The 16,432-nt window shown below is 46.6% G+C and overlaps 1 protein-coding gene across 3 annotated transcripts in view; it reads left to right on the top strand.

Annotated features, from left to right (window-relative positions):
* The window catches only part of LOC132382863 (sulfotransferase 1C4-like), a 40,957-nt gene extending 29,530 nt beyond the window's left edge, over positions 1-11,427 (top strand). For all 3 annotated transcript variants that reach the window (XM_059953342.1, XM_059953340.1, XM_059953341.1), the window contains 3 exons: positions 8,985-9,079; positions 9,764-9,944; positions 11,235-11,427. In XM_059953342.1, the coding sequence (XP_059809325.1) occupies positions 8,985-9,079; positions 9,764-9,944; positions 11,235-11,347 (389 nt within the window). In that variant the 3' untranslated portion in view covers positions 11,348-11,427. The remainder of the gene's footprint in view (positions 1-8,984; positions 9,080-9,763; positions 9,945-11,234) is intronic.
* Positions 11,428-16,432: the final 5,005 nt, after the last annotated feature.

Genomic DNA, 16,432 nt, shown 5'->3' with positions numbered 1-16,432 from the left:
CTGGAGACTGACACAAAGCAAAGCTCCCATCGCACAGTCCCAGGATCAGACAGAGAGCGAATCTCCCTCCACACCGTCCCATCACACACTCCCGGGGTCAGACACAGAGTGAAGCTCCCTCCCCACCAACCCATCACACACTCCCAGGGTCAGACACAGAGTGAAACTCCCTCCACACCGTCCCATCACACACTCTTGGAGTCAGACACAGAGTGAATCTCCCTCCACACCGTCCCATCACACACTCTTGGGGTCAGACACAGAGTGAATCTCCCTCCACACACTCTTGGGGTCAGACACAGAGTGAATCTCCCTCCACACCGTCCCATCACACACTCCCAGGGTCAGACACAGAGTGAAACTCCCTCCACACCGTCCCATCACACACTCCTGGGGTCAGACACAGAGTGAAACTCCCTCCACACTGTCCCATCACACACGGACGTGTGCAGTGTGATCTGCAAAGATTTGTCCCTGGTCATCCCAGAGGATGTAGAGCGACTGGACACCCCTGACTGGATGGAGCTGTCATTTTTCATTTTTCAATCTTTTTTATTGATTTTCAAATAAAGAATATACAAATCGGAAGAGAAGTTTAACAAGTAGATAATATAAAAGACATAAACAGCAATAGTAAAAACAGAAAGTATATAATATCAAAATCAAATAGGTAAAATATTACGCTGTTATATGTACAATGGTCAAAAAAACTACAACCTCATAGCAGTCATATAAAAATTGGAAATTTTATTGATAAAGGAAAAAAAACACTAACTAAACTGAAACAAAAAAAAGAGAAAGAAAAAGAAAGATTGGGCAGTCCAATTGAGGATAAAATTAGAAAAAAAGAGAGAGAAATAAACTCATCCTTCCAGTCATCTCTGAACCTTCATGGATAAGGATTTTCCCCAAAGATAATAAAGAAAAATAAATAAATAAAAATAAATTAAATCATGTGAAAGTATTGAATAAAGGGTCGCCAGATTTGTTCAAAATTGAAGGATGTATCAAATGTCCGGCTTCTAATTTTCTCCAAGCTTAGACATGACGTAATGGAGGAGAGCCGACAGAAAACAGTAGGCGGGTTAGATTCTTTCCAGTGTAAAAAAACAGCTCTCCCAGCCAGTAAAGTTGAAAAAGCTATCACATGTTGGGCGGAAGCAGAGTCTTTGCTTGCTTCCTCTGGAATAATCCCAAAAATTGCTGTAAGTGGGTTAGATTGAACATCCATAACTATAACTTTAGATAATATTCCAAACACATCATTCCTCCAAAAATTGTTTAAACTTACACATGACCAAAACATATGAGTTAGAGTAGCCACTTCTGCATTACATCTGTCACAAATACGGCTTATATTAGGAAAAATATGTGCCAATTTATCTTTGGACATGTGTACTATCTTAAACTGAATTAAGGTATGGTGTGCGCAGATAAATGAATTATTAACTAAATAATAAATTTTACTCCACTGGTTATCTGAAAGTGAATATTGAAGTTCTACTTCCTAGGTGCGTTGAACCCTATCATTAGGCGACTTGCGAGCATTCATTAACTATTTATAAATGATAGCTATTAATCATTTTTGAAAAGGTTTAAACTGAACAATAACATAAGCCAAATTTAAAGAGCAGGCCAAGGAGTAATTTGGTAAAAAAATCACGTTAAAAATTCCTAACCTGTAAATACCTGAAAAATGTGTATTAGAGATATCATATTTATCCATTAACTGTGAAAAAGACATTAAACAGTCTTGTAAAATCAAATCTAAAAAAGTTATTATTCCCTTAATTTTCCATGTTAGAAAAGCCTTATCCAAAGTTGATGGTTTAAAAAAGAAATTAGAATAAATATTACTAGAAAGTAAAAAATCATTTAATTCAAAAATCTACGAAATTGAAATCAAATTTTTAAAGTATGTTTAACAATAGGGTTAAGAGCTTGTCTACCTATTCTGGAGAGCGAAAACGCAAGAGAAGTTCCTAATAAAGAAGCTAATGAAAACCCCATTACTGAATTTTCCTCTAGCTGTAAACATGAAGGGTGATCTTGGTTGTCTATACCATAAATCCAAAAATTAATATAATGAATATTAATTGCCCAATAATAAAATCTGAAGTTTGGTAAAGCCAGTCCTCCATCTTTTTTTGATTTTTGCAATAAAAGTTTATTCACTCTAGAGCTTTTATTATTCCAAACATAAGACAAAATCAGAGAATCTATTTTATCAAAAAATGTTTTTGGATCAAAAGAGGGAACTGCTTGAAATATATATAAAAATTTCGGTAGAATACCCATTTTTATAGCATCTATTCAACCTATCAATGACATCAACATAGGTGACCATTTAGAAAGCGCCTGTTGAGTATATTCAACTAAAGGGAAGAAATTATACCTATATAGGTCTTTAAAATGTTTTGTAATTTTGATACCAAGGTAAGTAAAATGGTTTTTGGCAATATTAAAAGGTATTTGATCATAATAATCAGAATAATTATTAATAGGAAATAATTCACTTTTATGTAAATTAAGTTTATATCCAGAAAAAGTATCAAATTCCATAAATATAGATAACATAGAAGGAATAGATTTCTTAGGATTTGAAATGTAAACTAATAAATCATCCACGTATAACAAAACTTTATGTAATTTATCCCCTCTCCTAATACCCCGCACAGAATTAGAATCCCTAAGAGCAATAGCAAGTGGTTCTAAAGCCAAATTAATTAATAAAGGACTAAGGGGACAACCCTGACGGGTACCTCTATATAATCTAAAGTATAGATTACTATGAATAGATTCTTTGCAAAGGTTAAACATACCCCAAATTTCGATTCAAGATGCCGATATCAAGATGCACCTATTAAACAAGAGGAGATAGCCAAGGCTATATCCTCTCTGCAATTAGGTAAAGCTCCGGGACCTGATGGTTATGCAGTAGAATTTTAAAAGACCTTTCATGAAATGCTTATACCACATCTTCATCAACCGTTTACCGACTCTACATCCTCTGGGAACCTTCCTAAAACTTTTTATGAAGCACTAATTTCATTGATTCCAAAAAAAGGAAAAGACCCACTGAAATGTGTATCCTATAGACCTACTTCTTTACTGAATGTAGATTTTAAAATCCTCTCTAAGATTCTAGTAAATAGGCTTGAGACTATCTTGCCTAACGTGATCTCAAATGATCAAACAGGATTTGTTAAAAATAGGTACTCACATTTTAGTATTCGAAGATTATTAAATATCATTTATTCCCCCTCAGCCAAAGAATCTGAATGTATTGTATCTCTGGATGCAGAGAAAGCCTTTGATAGGGTGAAGTGGCTTTATCTATTCCAGGTTTTGAAGAGGTTCAATTTTGGTCCAGGATTTATTTCCTGGATTAAATTGATTTATCATGCCCCGGTAGCTGCAGTTCTAACTAATAATCAAAAGTCTCCTTACTTTGGATGGAGCTGTCTACATCCCTTCAACTCCAGAGGGGCAAGTCCCCTGGCCTAGATAGCCTGAGCATGGAATTGTTTCAAGCTTTCTGGGATGCCTTGATGGAGAGCAGAGCCACTAGGGAAATGCCCCTCTCATGGCGGAGAACTGTCGTGGTCCTACTGCCCAAGAAGGGAGACCTCTGCCTGCTAAAGAACTGGCGTCCAATTTCTTTCTTGTGTGTGGAATACAAGATCCTCACCCAGGCAATGGCCAACCATCTTGGCTCGGTGTTGAGACAGGTGATCCACCCTGACCAATCTAACACAGTCCCAGGCCGGTCCATTCAGGACAATGTCCGTCTGGTCCAGGCCCTGATCCACCTGCTCTAGGAAACTGGGTCAGACCTTCTCAGGGTGCTTTCCTATTGAGGCAGGGTGGTGGTCATAAACCAGCTGGTGGTCTCCATGTTGTGGTACCGGATGGTCACTTTACCCTGACCTTGCCCTTTGTCACAAGGATGCAGAGGAAGTTAGTGGACTTCTTCTAGGGCAAGAGGAGACACTGGGTCTCTGCAGTGATCCTGAGTCTCCCAATGGGAGAGGGCAGACAGTCCATACAGGGCTGGCGGCTCTCCGCCTCAGAACCCTGCAGAAGTTCCTGTATGCCGAGCACCCTCCAGCTGGCATGTGTTCTCTAGGGGGGCTGCTGTCCTCACGAAGGGATGCGGCTGCCACCGGCAGACATCAGCCGTGCTGCTTTGCGGAGTCTGCCCGGCTTCTATCAGGACCTACTGAGAGTCTGGAATATTGTGGCCATTCCCCTCAAAAACAAGTATACCGTTTTGGATACTTTTGTGAGGATGACCTCCCGGGAGAATGCCACAGCGACCAGGTTACAGGCATTGAGCCTGGGTCCATGGTGCAGAAGGGAAAGTAAGAGAAGAAGGGAGTGGTAGTGATAGGGGACTCGATAGTGAGGGAAACAGACAGGAGAGTCTGTGGATGTGAACGGGTCCAGGGTACCAGGGTCAGGGATGTCTCAGATCACGTCCACACATTTTGGAGAGGGAGGGGAACAGCCAGAAGTTTTGGTACACATTGGTGCCAATGACATAGGAAGGAAAAGCAAAGATGTCCTGAAAAGAGAATTTAGAGAGCTAGGTAGAAAGCTGAGAAGCAGGACCTCCCAGGTAGTAATTTCTGGATTGTTGACGATGCCATGCACCAGTGAGGGTAGAAACAGGATGATTTGGCAGACTAATGCCTGGCTGAGAAGCTGGTGCAGGGGACAGGACTTCAGGTTCCTGGATAACTGGGATCTCTTCTGGGGGAGGAATGACTTGTTCAAAAGTGACAGGTTGTACCTGAACCGAGGGGAACCAATATTCTCGCTGACAGGTTTGTTAGAGCTGTTGGGGAGGGTTTAAGCTATCTTGACAAGAGGGATAGGAACCGGAGTGAAGGGACTCAGGAAAGGACAGATAGTAAAAAAGTAAAAATAGCGTGCTGTAAGATTGTCAGGAAGGGCAGGCAGGTGATGGGACAGTTGTAGCTAACAGAGGTTAGGGATCATTAGGGATGCAGAATCAGAAAGGATAGCAAATTTGGTACTCAAGGCGTTGTATCTAAACGTGCGTGGTGTAAGAAATAAAGTGGATGATCTTGTTGCAACATTACAGATTGCCAGGTGTGATGTTGTGGCCATCACAGAATCGTGGCTGAAGGAATGTTGTAGTTGGGAGCTGAATGTCCAAGGTTACACGTTACATCGGAAGGATAGGAAGGTAGACAGAGGGGTGCTGTGGCTCTGTTGGTAAAGAATGGCATCAAGTCAGTAGAAAGATGTGACATAGGATCGGAAGATGTTGAATGAAACTGCAAGGGTAAAAGGATGTTGATGGCAGTTATATACAGGCCTCCCAGTGGCTGGGAGGTGGACCACAGGTTACAACAGGAAATAAAAAAGGCGAGTCAAAAGGGCAATGTTATGGTAGTCATGGGAGACTTCAACATGCAGGACGATTGGGAAAAATTGGTAATAGATCTCAAGAGGGAGAGTTTGTTGAATGCCTACGAGATAGCTTTTTAGAGCAGTTTGTAGCTGAGCCCACGAGGGGATCAGCTACACTGGATTGGGTGTTATGTAATGAACCAGAGGCGATTAGGGAGCTTAAGGTAAAATAACCCTTAGGAACCAGTGATCACAATATGATTTTGTTTAATTTGAAATTTGATAGGGAGAAAGTAAAGACTGATGTAAAGACTGATTTCAGTGGAGTAAGGGAAATTACAGAGGTGTGAGAGAGGAATTAGCCAAAGTAAATTGGAAGGAGCTGCTGCCACGGGTATCAGCAAGGCAGCAAAGGCATGCATTTCTGGGAAAAATGAGGAAGGTGAAGGACATGTGTATTCCAAAAATGAAGAAATACTCAATTGGTAAAATAGTACAACTGTGGCTGACAAGGAAAGTCAAGGCTATTGTAAAAGAAAGGACATACAACAAAGCAAAAATTAGTGGGAAAGTAGAGGACTGGGAAGCTTTTAAAAACCTACAGAGTACAGAGTAACTAGAGAAATCATTAGAATGGAAAAGATGAAATACGAAAGCAAGCTAGCAAATAATATCAAAGTGGACAGTAAAGGTTTTTTTCAAGTCTGTTAAAAATAAAAGAGAAATGAGAGTGGATACAGGACCGCTAGAAAATGAGGCCGGAGAAATAACGGGGGACAAGGAGATGCTGATGAACTAAATGAGTATTTTGCATCGATCTTCACCGTGGAAGACACTAGCAGTGTGCTTGCTGTTGTAGTGTGTGAAGGAAGAGAAGTGGGTGCTGTTACTGTTACTAGAGAGAAGGTGCTCAAAAAGCTAAAGGAACTTAAGTCTCTCAGACCAGATGAGCTGCACCCTAAGGTACTGAAAGAGGTAGCATTAGAGATTGTGGTGGCATTAGAAATTATCTTTCAAAAATCACTGGACTTTGGCATGGTGCCAGAGGACTGGAAAATCACAAATGTCACTCCACTCTTTAAGAAAGAAGGAAGGCAGCAGAAAAGAAATTACAGACCAATTAGCCTGACCTCAGTGGTTGGGAAGATGTTGGAGTCAATTGTTAAGAACAAGGTGAAGGATTACTTGGTGACACAGGACAAAATAGGACAAAGTCAGCGTAGTTTCCTTAAGGGAAAATCCTGCCAGACAAACCCGTTGTAATTCTTTGAGGAGATTACAAGAAAGATAGATAAAGGGGATGCAGTGGATGTTGTATATTTGGACTTTCAGAAGGCCTTTGACAAGGTACCAAGTTGAGAGCCCATAGTATTACCGGAAAGTTACTAACATGGTTAGCGTATTGGCTGATTTGTAGGAGGCAGTGACTGGGAATAAAAGGATCCTTTTCTGGTTGGCTGCCAGTGACTAGTGGTGTTCTGCAGGGGTTGGTGTTGGGACCACCTCTTTTTACGCTGTATATAAATGATTTAGATAATGGAATAGTTAGCTTTGCTGGCAAGTTTGCAGTTGATATGAAGATTGGTGGAAGGGCAGGTAGCATTGAGGATACAGGTAGGATGCAGAAGGACTTAGACAGATTAGAAGAATGGTCAAGAAAGTGGAAAATGAAACACAATGTTGGAAAATACATGGTCATGCACTTTGGTAGTAGGAATAAATGTGCTGACTATTTTCTAAACAGGGAAAATGCCCAGGAATCTGAAACGCAAAGGAACTTGGGGGTCCTTGTGTAGAACACCCTAAAAGTTAACTTGCAGGTTGAGTCGGTGGTGAGGAAGGCAAATGTAACTTTTGCATTCATTTCAAGAGGTCTTGAATACAAGAGCAGGGATGTGATGCTGAGGCTTTATAAGGCACTGGTGTGGGCTCACCTTGAGTATTGTGAACAGTTTTGGGCCCCTCATCTTAGAAAAGGTGTGCTGGCATTGGAGAGGGTCCAGAGGAGGTTCAGAAGGATGATTCCAAGAATGAAAGCATTATCATACGAGGAACGTTTGATGGCTCTGGGTCTGTACTCTCTGGAATTCAGAAGAATGAGGAGGGATCTAATTGAGACCTTTCGATTGTTGAAAGGCCTAGACAGAGTAGATGCGGAAAGGATGTGGGAGAGTCTAGGACAAGAGGGCACAGCCTCAGGATAGAGTGGCGCCCTTTCAAAACAGTGATGCAGAGAAATTTCTTTAGCCAGAAGAGGGTGGTGAATTTGTGGAATTCATTGCCACATGCAACTGTGGAGGCCAGGTTGTTTTGTGTATTTAAGGCAGAGATTGATAGGTTCCTGATTGGACATGGCATCAAAGGTTACAGGGAGAAGGCCGGGAACTGGTGTTCAGGAGGAGAAAGCAGAAAAAGATCAGCCAGATTCGATGGGCCAGATTGCCTAATTCTGCTCCTGTGTCTTACAGTCTTGTAGGCTCCAGCTGGGCTCTCCTCTGCACCACTGGGCCTTTACGAGGGAGTTCTTCCCATGCGCCTTGAAGATCTGAGGTGGAGGCTGCTACACAGAGCAGTGCCCGGTCACAAGTTCCTTGGTTTGTACACGAATCTCCCAGCCCATGTCACCTCTGCGGGCTGGAGGAGACCGTGTACCACACATACTGCATAACTGTGAAGGATACTCCTCTCTTTCTGGTTACATTTCACTCCCCCCACCCCCCCCCATTTTTATGTGGTCATCCAGTAAGGGGGAGAGGTGGGCGGCAAGGGTGGATGAGGATGTCCTTGTCAACTCGCTCCTGGGCTGACTCAAACACAATCCGTGGGTCCTGGAAACGGGTGACAGAGGGGTCTGCCCGGGCAGACTGTCTGGCAATGTTTAGGGGGTATGTCCGTGCCTGGGTAATCATGGCGACCATAAAGGCGTCCCGGGACCGTTGGGCTCCGCGGGGAGGGGGGCAATAAGCATCCTCATTGATAGAAATGGAAACATCTATGTCATTTGTCTAGTAATAATGTTAGCCACTGGCTTGGAAATATTTGTAGTGCTGAATTTATAATAAAGATATCTTGAAAAAAAACATAAGGCCAGACACAGAGTGAATCTCCCTCCACACCATCCCATCACACACTCCCAGGGTCAGACACTAGGTGGCGCTCCCTCCACACCGTCCCATCATACACTCCCGGGGTCAGACACAGAGTGAAACTCCCTCCACACCATCCCATCACACACTCCCGGGGTCAGACACAGAGTGAAACTCCCTCCACACCGTCCCATCACACACTCCCGGGGTCAGACACAGAGTGAAGCTCCCTCCACACCATCCCATCACATATTGCAGGAGAGAACAGATGGGATCTTGCTGTGTGTGGTGAACTACATATACCTGTCTGGACACGCTCCCCCCCACCCCGCTGACTGCTCCTGTGGCTCCTCCCACAGACCCTGTATAAAGGCGATTGGAGGCACTGCTCCTTCCTCAGTCTCCAGGATGTTGTGTGGTGGGCTCTTGCTGCTGACGGTGCTTTCTTCCAGCCAATAAAAGCCTACCTTGACTCACGTCTCAGAGTTATTGATGGTGCATCACTGTGTTTTTCAGTCGGCTGGGGCTCCTGGTATGACTTCAACCTAGACTGGTGGGAGGCCAGAAAGAAACATCGGATTCTCTTCCTCTTCTATGAGGACATAAAGGAGGTGAGGAGAGGAGATGGGCAGAGGGAGAGGGGAGAGGGAGGGGCAGTAAGAGTTGGAAGGGAAAGAAATGGAGAGGGAGGAAGAGGGGGAAATGGATGGGGAGGAGGACAGTAGAGAGATGGGGAGGGGAGGGGTGGATGGAATTGGAGCTAGCGGGGGAGATGGAAGGGATAGGAGAAGGAAGGAGAGAGAGGGGATGAAGGGAGATGAATGTAGGGGAGATGGAGTGGGAGGGGGATGGGGAGATGGATTTTGGGAGATATGGAAGGGGAAGGCAGAGAGAGGAGATGGAAGGGAGAGGGGAAGATGAAGGGAGAGAGAGAGGGTGATGGACGGGGAGGGAGATGGGGAGATGGTTGAGAGGCGATGATGTGAGGAAAGGGGAAATGGAGATGGAGAGATAGGAGAGGGTGGAGGGGGCGATTGAAAGGGAGGGACAGGGAGTTGGAGGGAAGGGGGTAGATATAAGGGAGGGAGAAATTGAAGCTGTGGGGGGGGGAGACGGAGGGGAGGGGAATGGGGAGATGGAGGGGAAGATGGAAAGGAATGGAGTTTGATGGGGAGGGAAGGGCGAGGAGGAGGGAGAATATGTGCAGAGCTGTAGACATGTGAATTCCTCCCTCCTCCTCCTCCATGACACTTTCCTCTCCATAGCTCGCTGACCCTGACTCTCCTCTCTCCCAGAACCCACGGCAAGAGATCCTGAAGGTGGCTGACTTCCTGGGTAAGGCCCTAGATGAGAAGGCTTTGCAGTCGGTGGTCCATAACTCCCTGTTCAATGTGATGAAGGAGAATCCAATGGCCAACTACACCACCCTCCCTTCCACTGTCTTCAACCAAGACATCTCCAAGTTCATGAGGAAAGGTAGGTTTATCAATAGGATCAGGGTCTATGTATTTGTTCACAGAAAACCACACTTCTAGCAATTATTTTTTACGCCATGTCTTTGCTTGTGCCATCATTTTCACTGATGCCCAGATGAATTTGAGCTCCTCTCAATCTTCATGGCTAGAGACTAGTGAGAGTTGGTCAGTCCTGTTGAAGTTCATGAATCCTTGTGGAGCTACGAACTTCAACTGGCCAACATAATATTTGCTGCAGTCCCTGCATTGGATTTTTGTAGACCATATTGGTCTTGTCAAATAGCTTGGTCCCTTGTTTTGGTCTGCAAAGTTCTCTCCTCAATTCTCATGCTTCACTGAAATTCTGTTTTGGAAGCAGTTGGGCTGTCATTTCTGATCCTATTTAAGAGTTCATGTGGGCAACATTCCTGACCACAACACACGAAGTTCACCACTCAGCCAATCAGCAATGTGATTTCCTCCCTACATCACAATTGAGTTTCCAAAATGGCATCCAATCAATTGTTGAAAGGTATATAACGGCCGAGCATTCAGAAGACTCACCACAATGTGAAGTGGCGCAGGACCTCCCTGGAGAATGGATATCCATTTCCTGTTAAGTAGGGATCCGTGCACAATCCTGATTTGATGGAGGCAGACGCGAGAGCGCGGAGGAACATCTGGAGAAACTTCTGAAATGCCCGCTTCACTGCCGCTGCTACTGTGCGGTCCGGAATCTCCGGAGGAGAAGGCCTCCGAGACCTCGGCTTTGCTCATTTCGGCGGCCGGGACGAGGTCGAAGGCATTCGGGAGGCTGTATCGGAGGGGCTGGTTGGAGGCTCGAAGTTTTTGGACAGACTCAGAGTCTGCTGTCGTCTGGTGCTTCCGAGGCATTGTTAGTGCTGGGAAGTTAATGGCAGGGAGAGTTCCCCCGTTTGCTGCCTGACATCGGGACGATTGGAATCGATCGGGACTTGAGACTTTTAAACCGTCTCCATGGTCTGCGTTTATCGAATTACAGTATTGTTTTGCACTGCCGTAATTATATGCTATAAATGTGTGGTTTTGTCAGTGTGGGTCTTGGTTTGTCCTTTTTTTCTATTTGTGATATCACTCGAGAGGAACAAATGTATCATTTCTTAATGCATGCATGCAATGCACTTCTAAATGACAATAAATGAGGACTGAGTGTCCTCATAATCTAAATGTTTGCAAGTTAATTGCCAAGATTGGAGAAGAACTCAACACAACTATCAGCCACATAAGCTACACATCTTCTGAATTATTTCCAACCTCTGTTCTCCTCCCTCAGGTGAAGTTGGGGACTGGAAGAATCATTTCACTGTGGCACAGAATGAACATTTCGATAAAGACTATGCAGAGAAGATGGGGAAGAGTGACATTCTGTTTCGGGAGGTGCTGTGACCATTTTCTCCCTCACCAAGCAAAGAAAACCAGAAACAAAAATTGTTAAGTAAACGGTCAGGAAAGAATATTTAATGAGAGCATGGTGTGTCTGTCCTGTGTATCTGGAGAAAATAGAGGGACTGAGAGACCTTAGGACATAGGAGCAGAATTAAACCATTCATCAAACTTGCTCCACCATTCCATCATGGCTGATTTATTATCCCTCTCAACCCCATTCTCCTGTCTTCTTCTCGTAACCTTTAATGCCCTGGCTAATCAAGAACCTATCAACCTCTGCTGTAAATATACTTGATGATTTGCCTTCCACAGCCATTTGTGGCAATGAATTCTGAAGATTCAATACCCTCTGGCTAAAGAAATTACTCCTCATCTCTGTTCTAGATGATGCCCCTCATCTGAGGATTTGCCCTCTAGTCCTAGGCTCACCCATTATAGGAAATATCCTCCCCACACCCATTCAATCCACACCTTTCAATATTCGATAGGTTTCAGTGGGATTTCCCCTTATTCTTTTAAACTCCAATGAGTAGAGACCAAGAGCTATTAAACACTCCTCAAATGTTAACCCTTTTATTCCTGAATTAATTCTTGTGAATCTTCTTTGGACTCTCTAATGTCAGCACATCTTTTCTGAGATAAGGGGTGAAAAACTGCTAACAGTAGTCCATGCTTTACAAAGCTCAGTGTTACACCCTTGGTCTTAAATTTTAGTCCTCTCGAAATGAATGCTAACATTGCATTTGCCTTCCTTACTACTGACCCAATCTGCAAATTAACTTTCAGAGAATCTTGCAGGAGACTGCTTAAGACCCTTTGCACCTCTGATTTTTGAATTTTGTCCCCATTTAGAAAATTGTCTATGCCTTTATTCCTTCCATCAAAATGCGTGACCATACACTTCCCTACACTATATTCTGTCTGCCACCTCTATGCCCATTCTCTCAATGTCTAAGTCCCTCTGCAGACTTCCTGCTTCCTCAACACGACTTGTCCTTCCACCTATCTCAATATCGTTCGCAAACTTGGCCATAAAGCCATCAATTCCATCATCCAATCGTTCACATATAACATGAAAAGAAGTGGTGCCAACAATGACCCCTGCAGAACAACAAAGAGTCACTGGTCCATGAATGGAACTCCCCCTAAGATAGAGGGACTGAGAGACACCGGTCAGAGTGCAGATCTCCCTCTGAGAGAGAGGGACTGAGAGACACCAGTCAGTGTACAGATCTCCCTCTGAGAGAGAGGGACTGAGAGACACCGGTCAGTGTACAGATCTCCCCCTAAGATAGAGGGACTGAGACACCGGTCAGTGTACAGATCTCCCCTGAGAGAGAGGGACTGAGACACCGGTCAGTGTACAGATCTCCCCTGAGAGAGAGGGACTGAGACACCAGTCAGTGTACAGATCTCCCCTGAGAGAGAGGGACTGAGACACCGGTTAGTGTACAGATCTCCCCCTGAGAGAGAGGGACTGAGACACCGGTCAGTGTACAGATCTCCCCCTAAGATAGAGGGACTGAGAGACACCGGTCAGTGTACAGATCTCCCCTGAGAGAGAGGGACTGAGAGACACCGGTCAGTGTACAGATCTCCCCTGAGAGAGAGGGACTGAGAGACACCGGTCAGTGTACAGATCTCACCTTGAGAGAGAGGGACTGAGAGACACCGGTCAGTGTACAGATCTCCCTCTGAGAGAGAGGGAGTGAGAGTCACCGGTCAGTGTACAGATCTCCCCTGAGAGAGAGGGACTGAGAGACACCGGTTAGTGTACAGATCTCCCCCTGAGAGAGAGGGACTGAGACACCGGTCAGTGTACAGATCTCCCCCTAAGATAGAGGGACTGAGAGACACCGGTCAGTGTACAGATCTCCCCTGAGAGAGAGGGACTGAGAGACACCGGTCAGTGTACAGATCTCCCCTGAGAGAGAGGGACTGAGAGACACCGGTCAGTGTACAGATCTCCCCTGAGAGAGAGGGACTGAGAGACACCGGTCAGTGTACAGATCTCCCACTGAGAGAGGGACTGAGACACCGGTCAGTGTACAGATCTCCCTCTGAGAGAGAGGGACTGAGACACCGGTCAGTAAACAGATCTCCCCCTGAGAGAGAGGGACTGAGAGACACCGGTCAGTGTACAAATCTCCCCCTGAGAGAGAGGGACTGAGACACCGGTCAGTGTACAGATCTCCCTCTGAGAGAGAGGGACTGAGAGACACCGGTCAGTGTACAGATCTCCCCTGAGAGAGAGAGACTGAGAGACACCGGTCAGTGTATAGATCTGTCCCTGAGAGAGAGGACTGAGACACCGGTCAGTGTACAGATCTCCCTCTGAGAGAGAGGGAGTGAGAGACACCGGTCAGTGTACAGATCTCCCCTGAGAGAGAGGGACTGAGAGACACCGGTCAGTGTACAGATCTCCCCTGAGAGAGAGGGACTGAGAGACACCGGTCAGTGTACAGATCTCCCCTGAGAGAGAGGGACTGAGAGACACTGGTCAGTGTACAGATCTGTCCCTGAGAGAGAGGGACTGAGAGACACCGGTCAGTGTACAGATCTCCCCTGAGAGAGAGGGACTGAGACACCGGTCAGTGTACAGATCTCCCTCTGAGAGAGAGGGACTGAGACACCGGTCAGTAAACAGATCTCCCCCTGAGAGAGAGGGACTGAGAGACACCGGTCAGTGTACAAATCTCCCCCTGAGAGAAAGGGACTGAGACACCGGTCAGTGTACAGATCTCCCTCTGAGAGAGAGGGACTGAGACACCGGTCAGTATACAGATCTCCCCTGAGAGAGAGGGACTGAGACACCAGTCAGTGTATAGATCTGTCCCTGAGAGAGAGGACTGAGACACCGGTCAGTGTACAGATCTCCCTCTGAGAGAGAGGGACTGAGAGACACCGGTCAGTGTACAGATCTCCCCTGAGAGAGAGGGACTGAGAGACACCGGTCAGTGTATAGATCTGTCCCTGAGAGAGAGGACTGAGACACCGGTCAGTGTACAGATCTCCCTCTGAGAGAGAGGGAGTGAGAGACACCGGTCAGTGTACAGATCTCCCCTGAGAGAGAGGGACTGAGAGACACCGGTCAGTGTACAGATCTGTCCCTGAGAGAGAGGGACTGAGAGACACCGGTCAGTGTACAGATCTCCCCTGAGAGAGAGGGACTGAGACACCAGGCAGTGTACAGATCTCCCCTGAGAGAGAGGGACTGAGACACCAGTCAGTGTACAGATCTCCCCTGAGAGAGAGGGACTGAGACACCAGGCAGTGTACAGATCTCCCTGAGAGAGAGGGACTGAGAGACACCGGTCAGTGTACAGATCTCCCTCTGAGAGAGAGGGACTGAGACACCAGGCAGTGTACAGATCTCCCCTGAGAGAGAGGGACAGAGAGACACCGGTCAGTGTACAGATCTCCCCTGAGAGAGAGGGACTGAGACACCGGTCAGTGTACAGATCTGCCCTGAGAGAGAGGGACTGAGACACCAGGCAGTGTACAGATCTCCCCTGAGAGAGAGGGACTGAGAGACACCGGTCAGTGTACAGATCTCCCTGAGAGAGAGGGACTGAGAGACACCGGTCAGTGTACAGATCTCCCTCTGAGAGAGAGGGACTGAGAGACACCGGTCAGTGTACAGATCTCCCCCTAAGATAGAGGGACTGAGACACCGGTCAGTGTACAGATCTCCCCTGAGAGAGAGGGACTGAGACACCGGTTAGTGTACAGATCTCCCCCTGAGAGAGAGGGACTGAGACACCGGTCAGTGTACAGATCTCCCCCTGAGAGAGGGACTGAGACACCGGTCAGTGTACAGATCTCCCCCTAAGATAGAGGGACTGAGAGACACAGGTCAGTGTACAGATCTCCCCTGAGAGAGAGGGACTGAGAGACACCGGTCAGTGTACAGATCTCCCTGAGAGAGAGGGACTGAGAGACACCGGTCAGTGTACAGATCTCCCCTGAGAGAGAGGGACTGAGAGACACCGCTCAGTGTACAGATCTCCCCTGAGAGAGAGGGACTGAGAGACACCAGTCAGTGTACAGATCTCCCCTGAGAGAGAGGGACTGAGACACCAGGCAGTGTACAGATCTCCCCTGAGAGAGAGGGACTGAGACACCAGTCAGTGTACAGATCTCCCCTGAGAGAGAGGGACTGAGACACCAGGCAGTGTACAGATCTCCCCTGAGAGAGAGGGACTGAGACACCAGTCAGTGTACAGATCTCCCCTGAGAGAGAGGGACTGAGAGACACCGGTCAGTGTACAGATCTCCCTGAGAGAGAGGGACTGAGAGACACCGGTCAGTGTACAGATCTCCCTCTGAGAGAGAGGGACTGAGAGACACCGGTCAGTGTACAGATCTCCCCCTAAGATAGAGGGACTGAGACACCGGTCAGTGTACAGATCTCCCCTGAGAGAGAGGGACTGAGAGACACCGGTCAGTGTACAGATCTCCCTGAGAGAGAGGGACTGAGAGACACCGGTCAGTGTACAGATCTCCCTCTGAGAGAGAGGGACTGAGACACCAGGCAGTGTACAGATCTCCCCCTAAGATAGAGGGACTGAGAGACACAGGTCAGTGTACAGATCTCCCCTGAGAGAGAGGGACTGAGAGACACCGGTCAGTGTACAGATCTCCCTGAGAGAGAGGGACTGAGAGACACCGGTCAGTGTACAGATCTCCCCTGAGAGAGAGGGACTGAGACACCAGTCAGTGTACAGATCTCCCCTGAGAGAGAGGGACTGAGAGACACCGGTCAGTGTACAGATCTCCCTGAGAGAGAGGGACTGAGACACCAGTCAGTGTACAGATCTCCCCTGAGAGAGAGGGACTGAGAGACACCGGTCAGTGTACAGATCTCCCTGAGAGAGAGGGACTGAGAGACACCGGTCAGTGTACAGATCTCCCTCTGAGAGAGAGGGACTGAGACACCAGGCAGTGTACAGATCTCCCCTGAGAGAGAGGGACTGAGACACCGGTTAGTGTACAGATCTCCCCCTGAGAGAGAGGGACTGAGACACCGGTCAGTGTACAGATCTCCCCCTGAGAGAGGGACTGAGAGACACCGGTCAGTGTACA

Source organism: Hypanus sabinus, chromosome 29 (assembly GCF_030144855.1).
Source record: "Hypanus sabinus isolate sHypSab1 chromosome 29, sHypSab1.hap1, whole genome shotgun sequence".
Classification (NCBI taxonomy): Eukaryota; Metazoa; Chordata; class Chondrichthyes; order Myliobatiformes; family Dasyatidae; genus Hypanus; species Hypanus sabinus.
The sequence above is the reverse complement of the archived record's forward strand: the minus strand, read 5'-3'. Positions and strand labels throughout refer to the sequence as shown.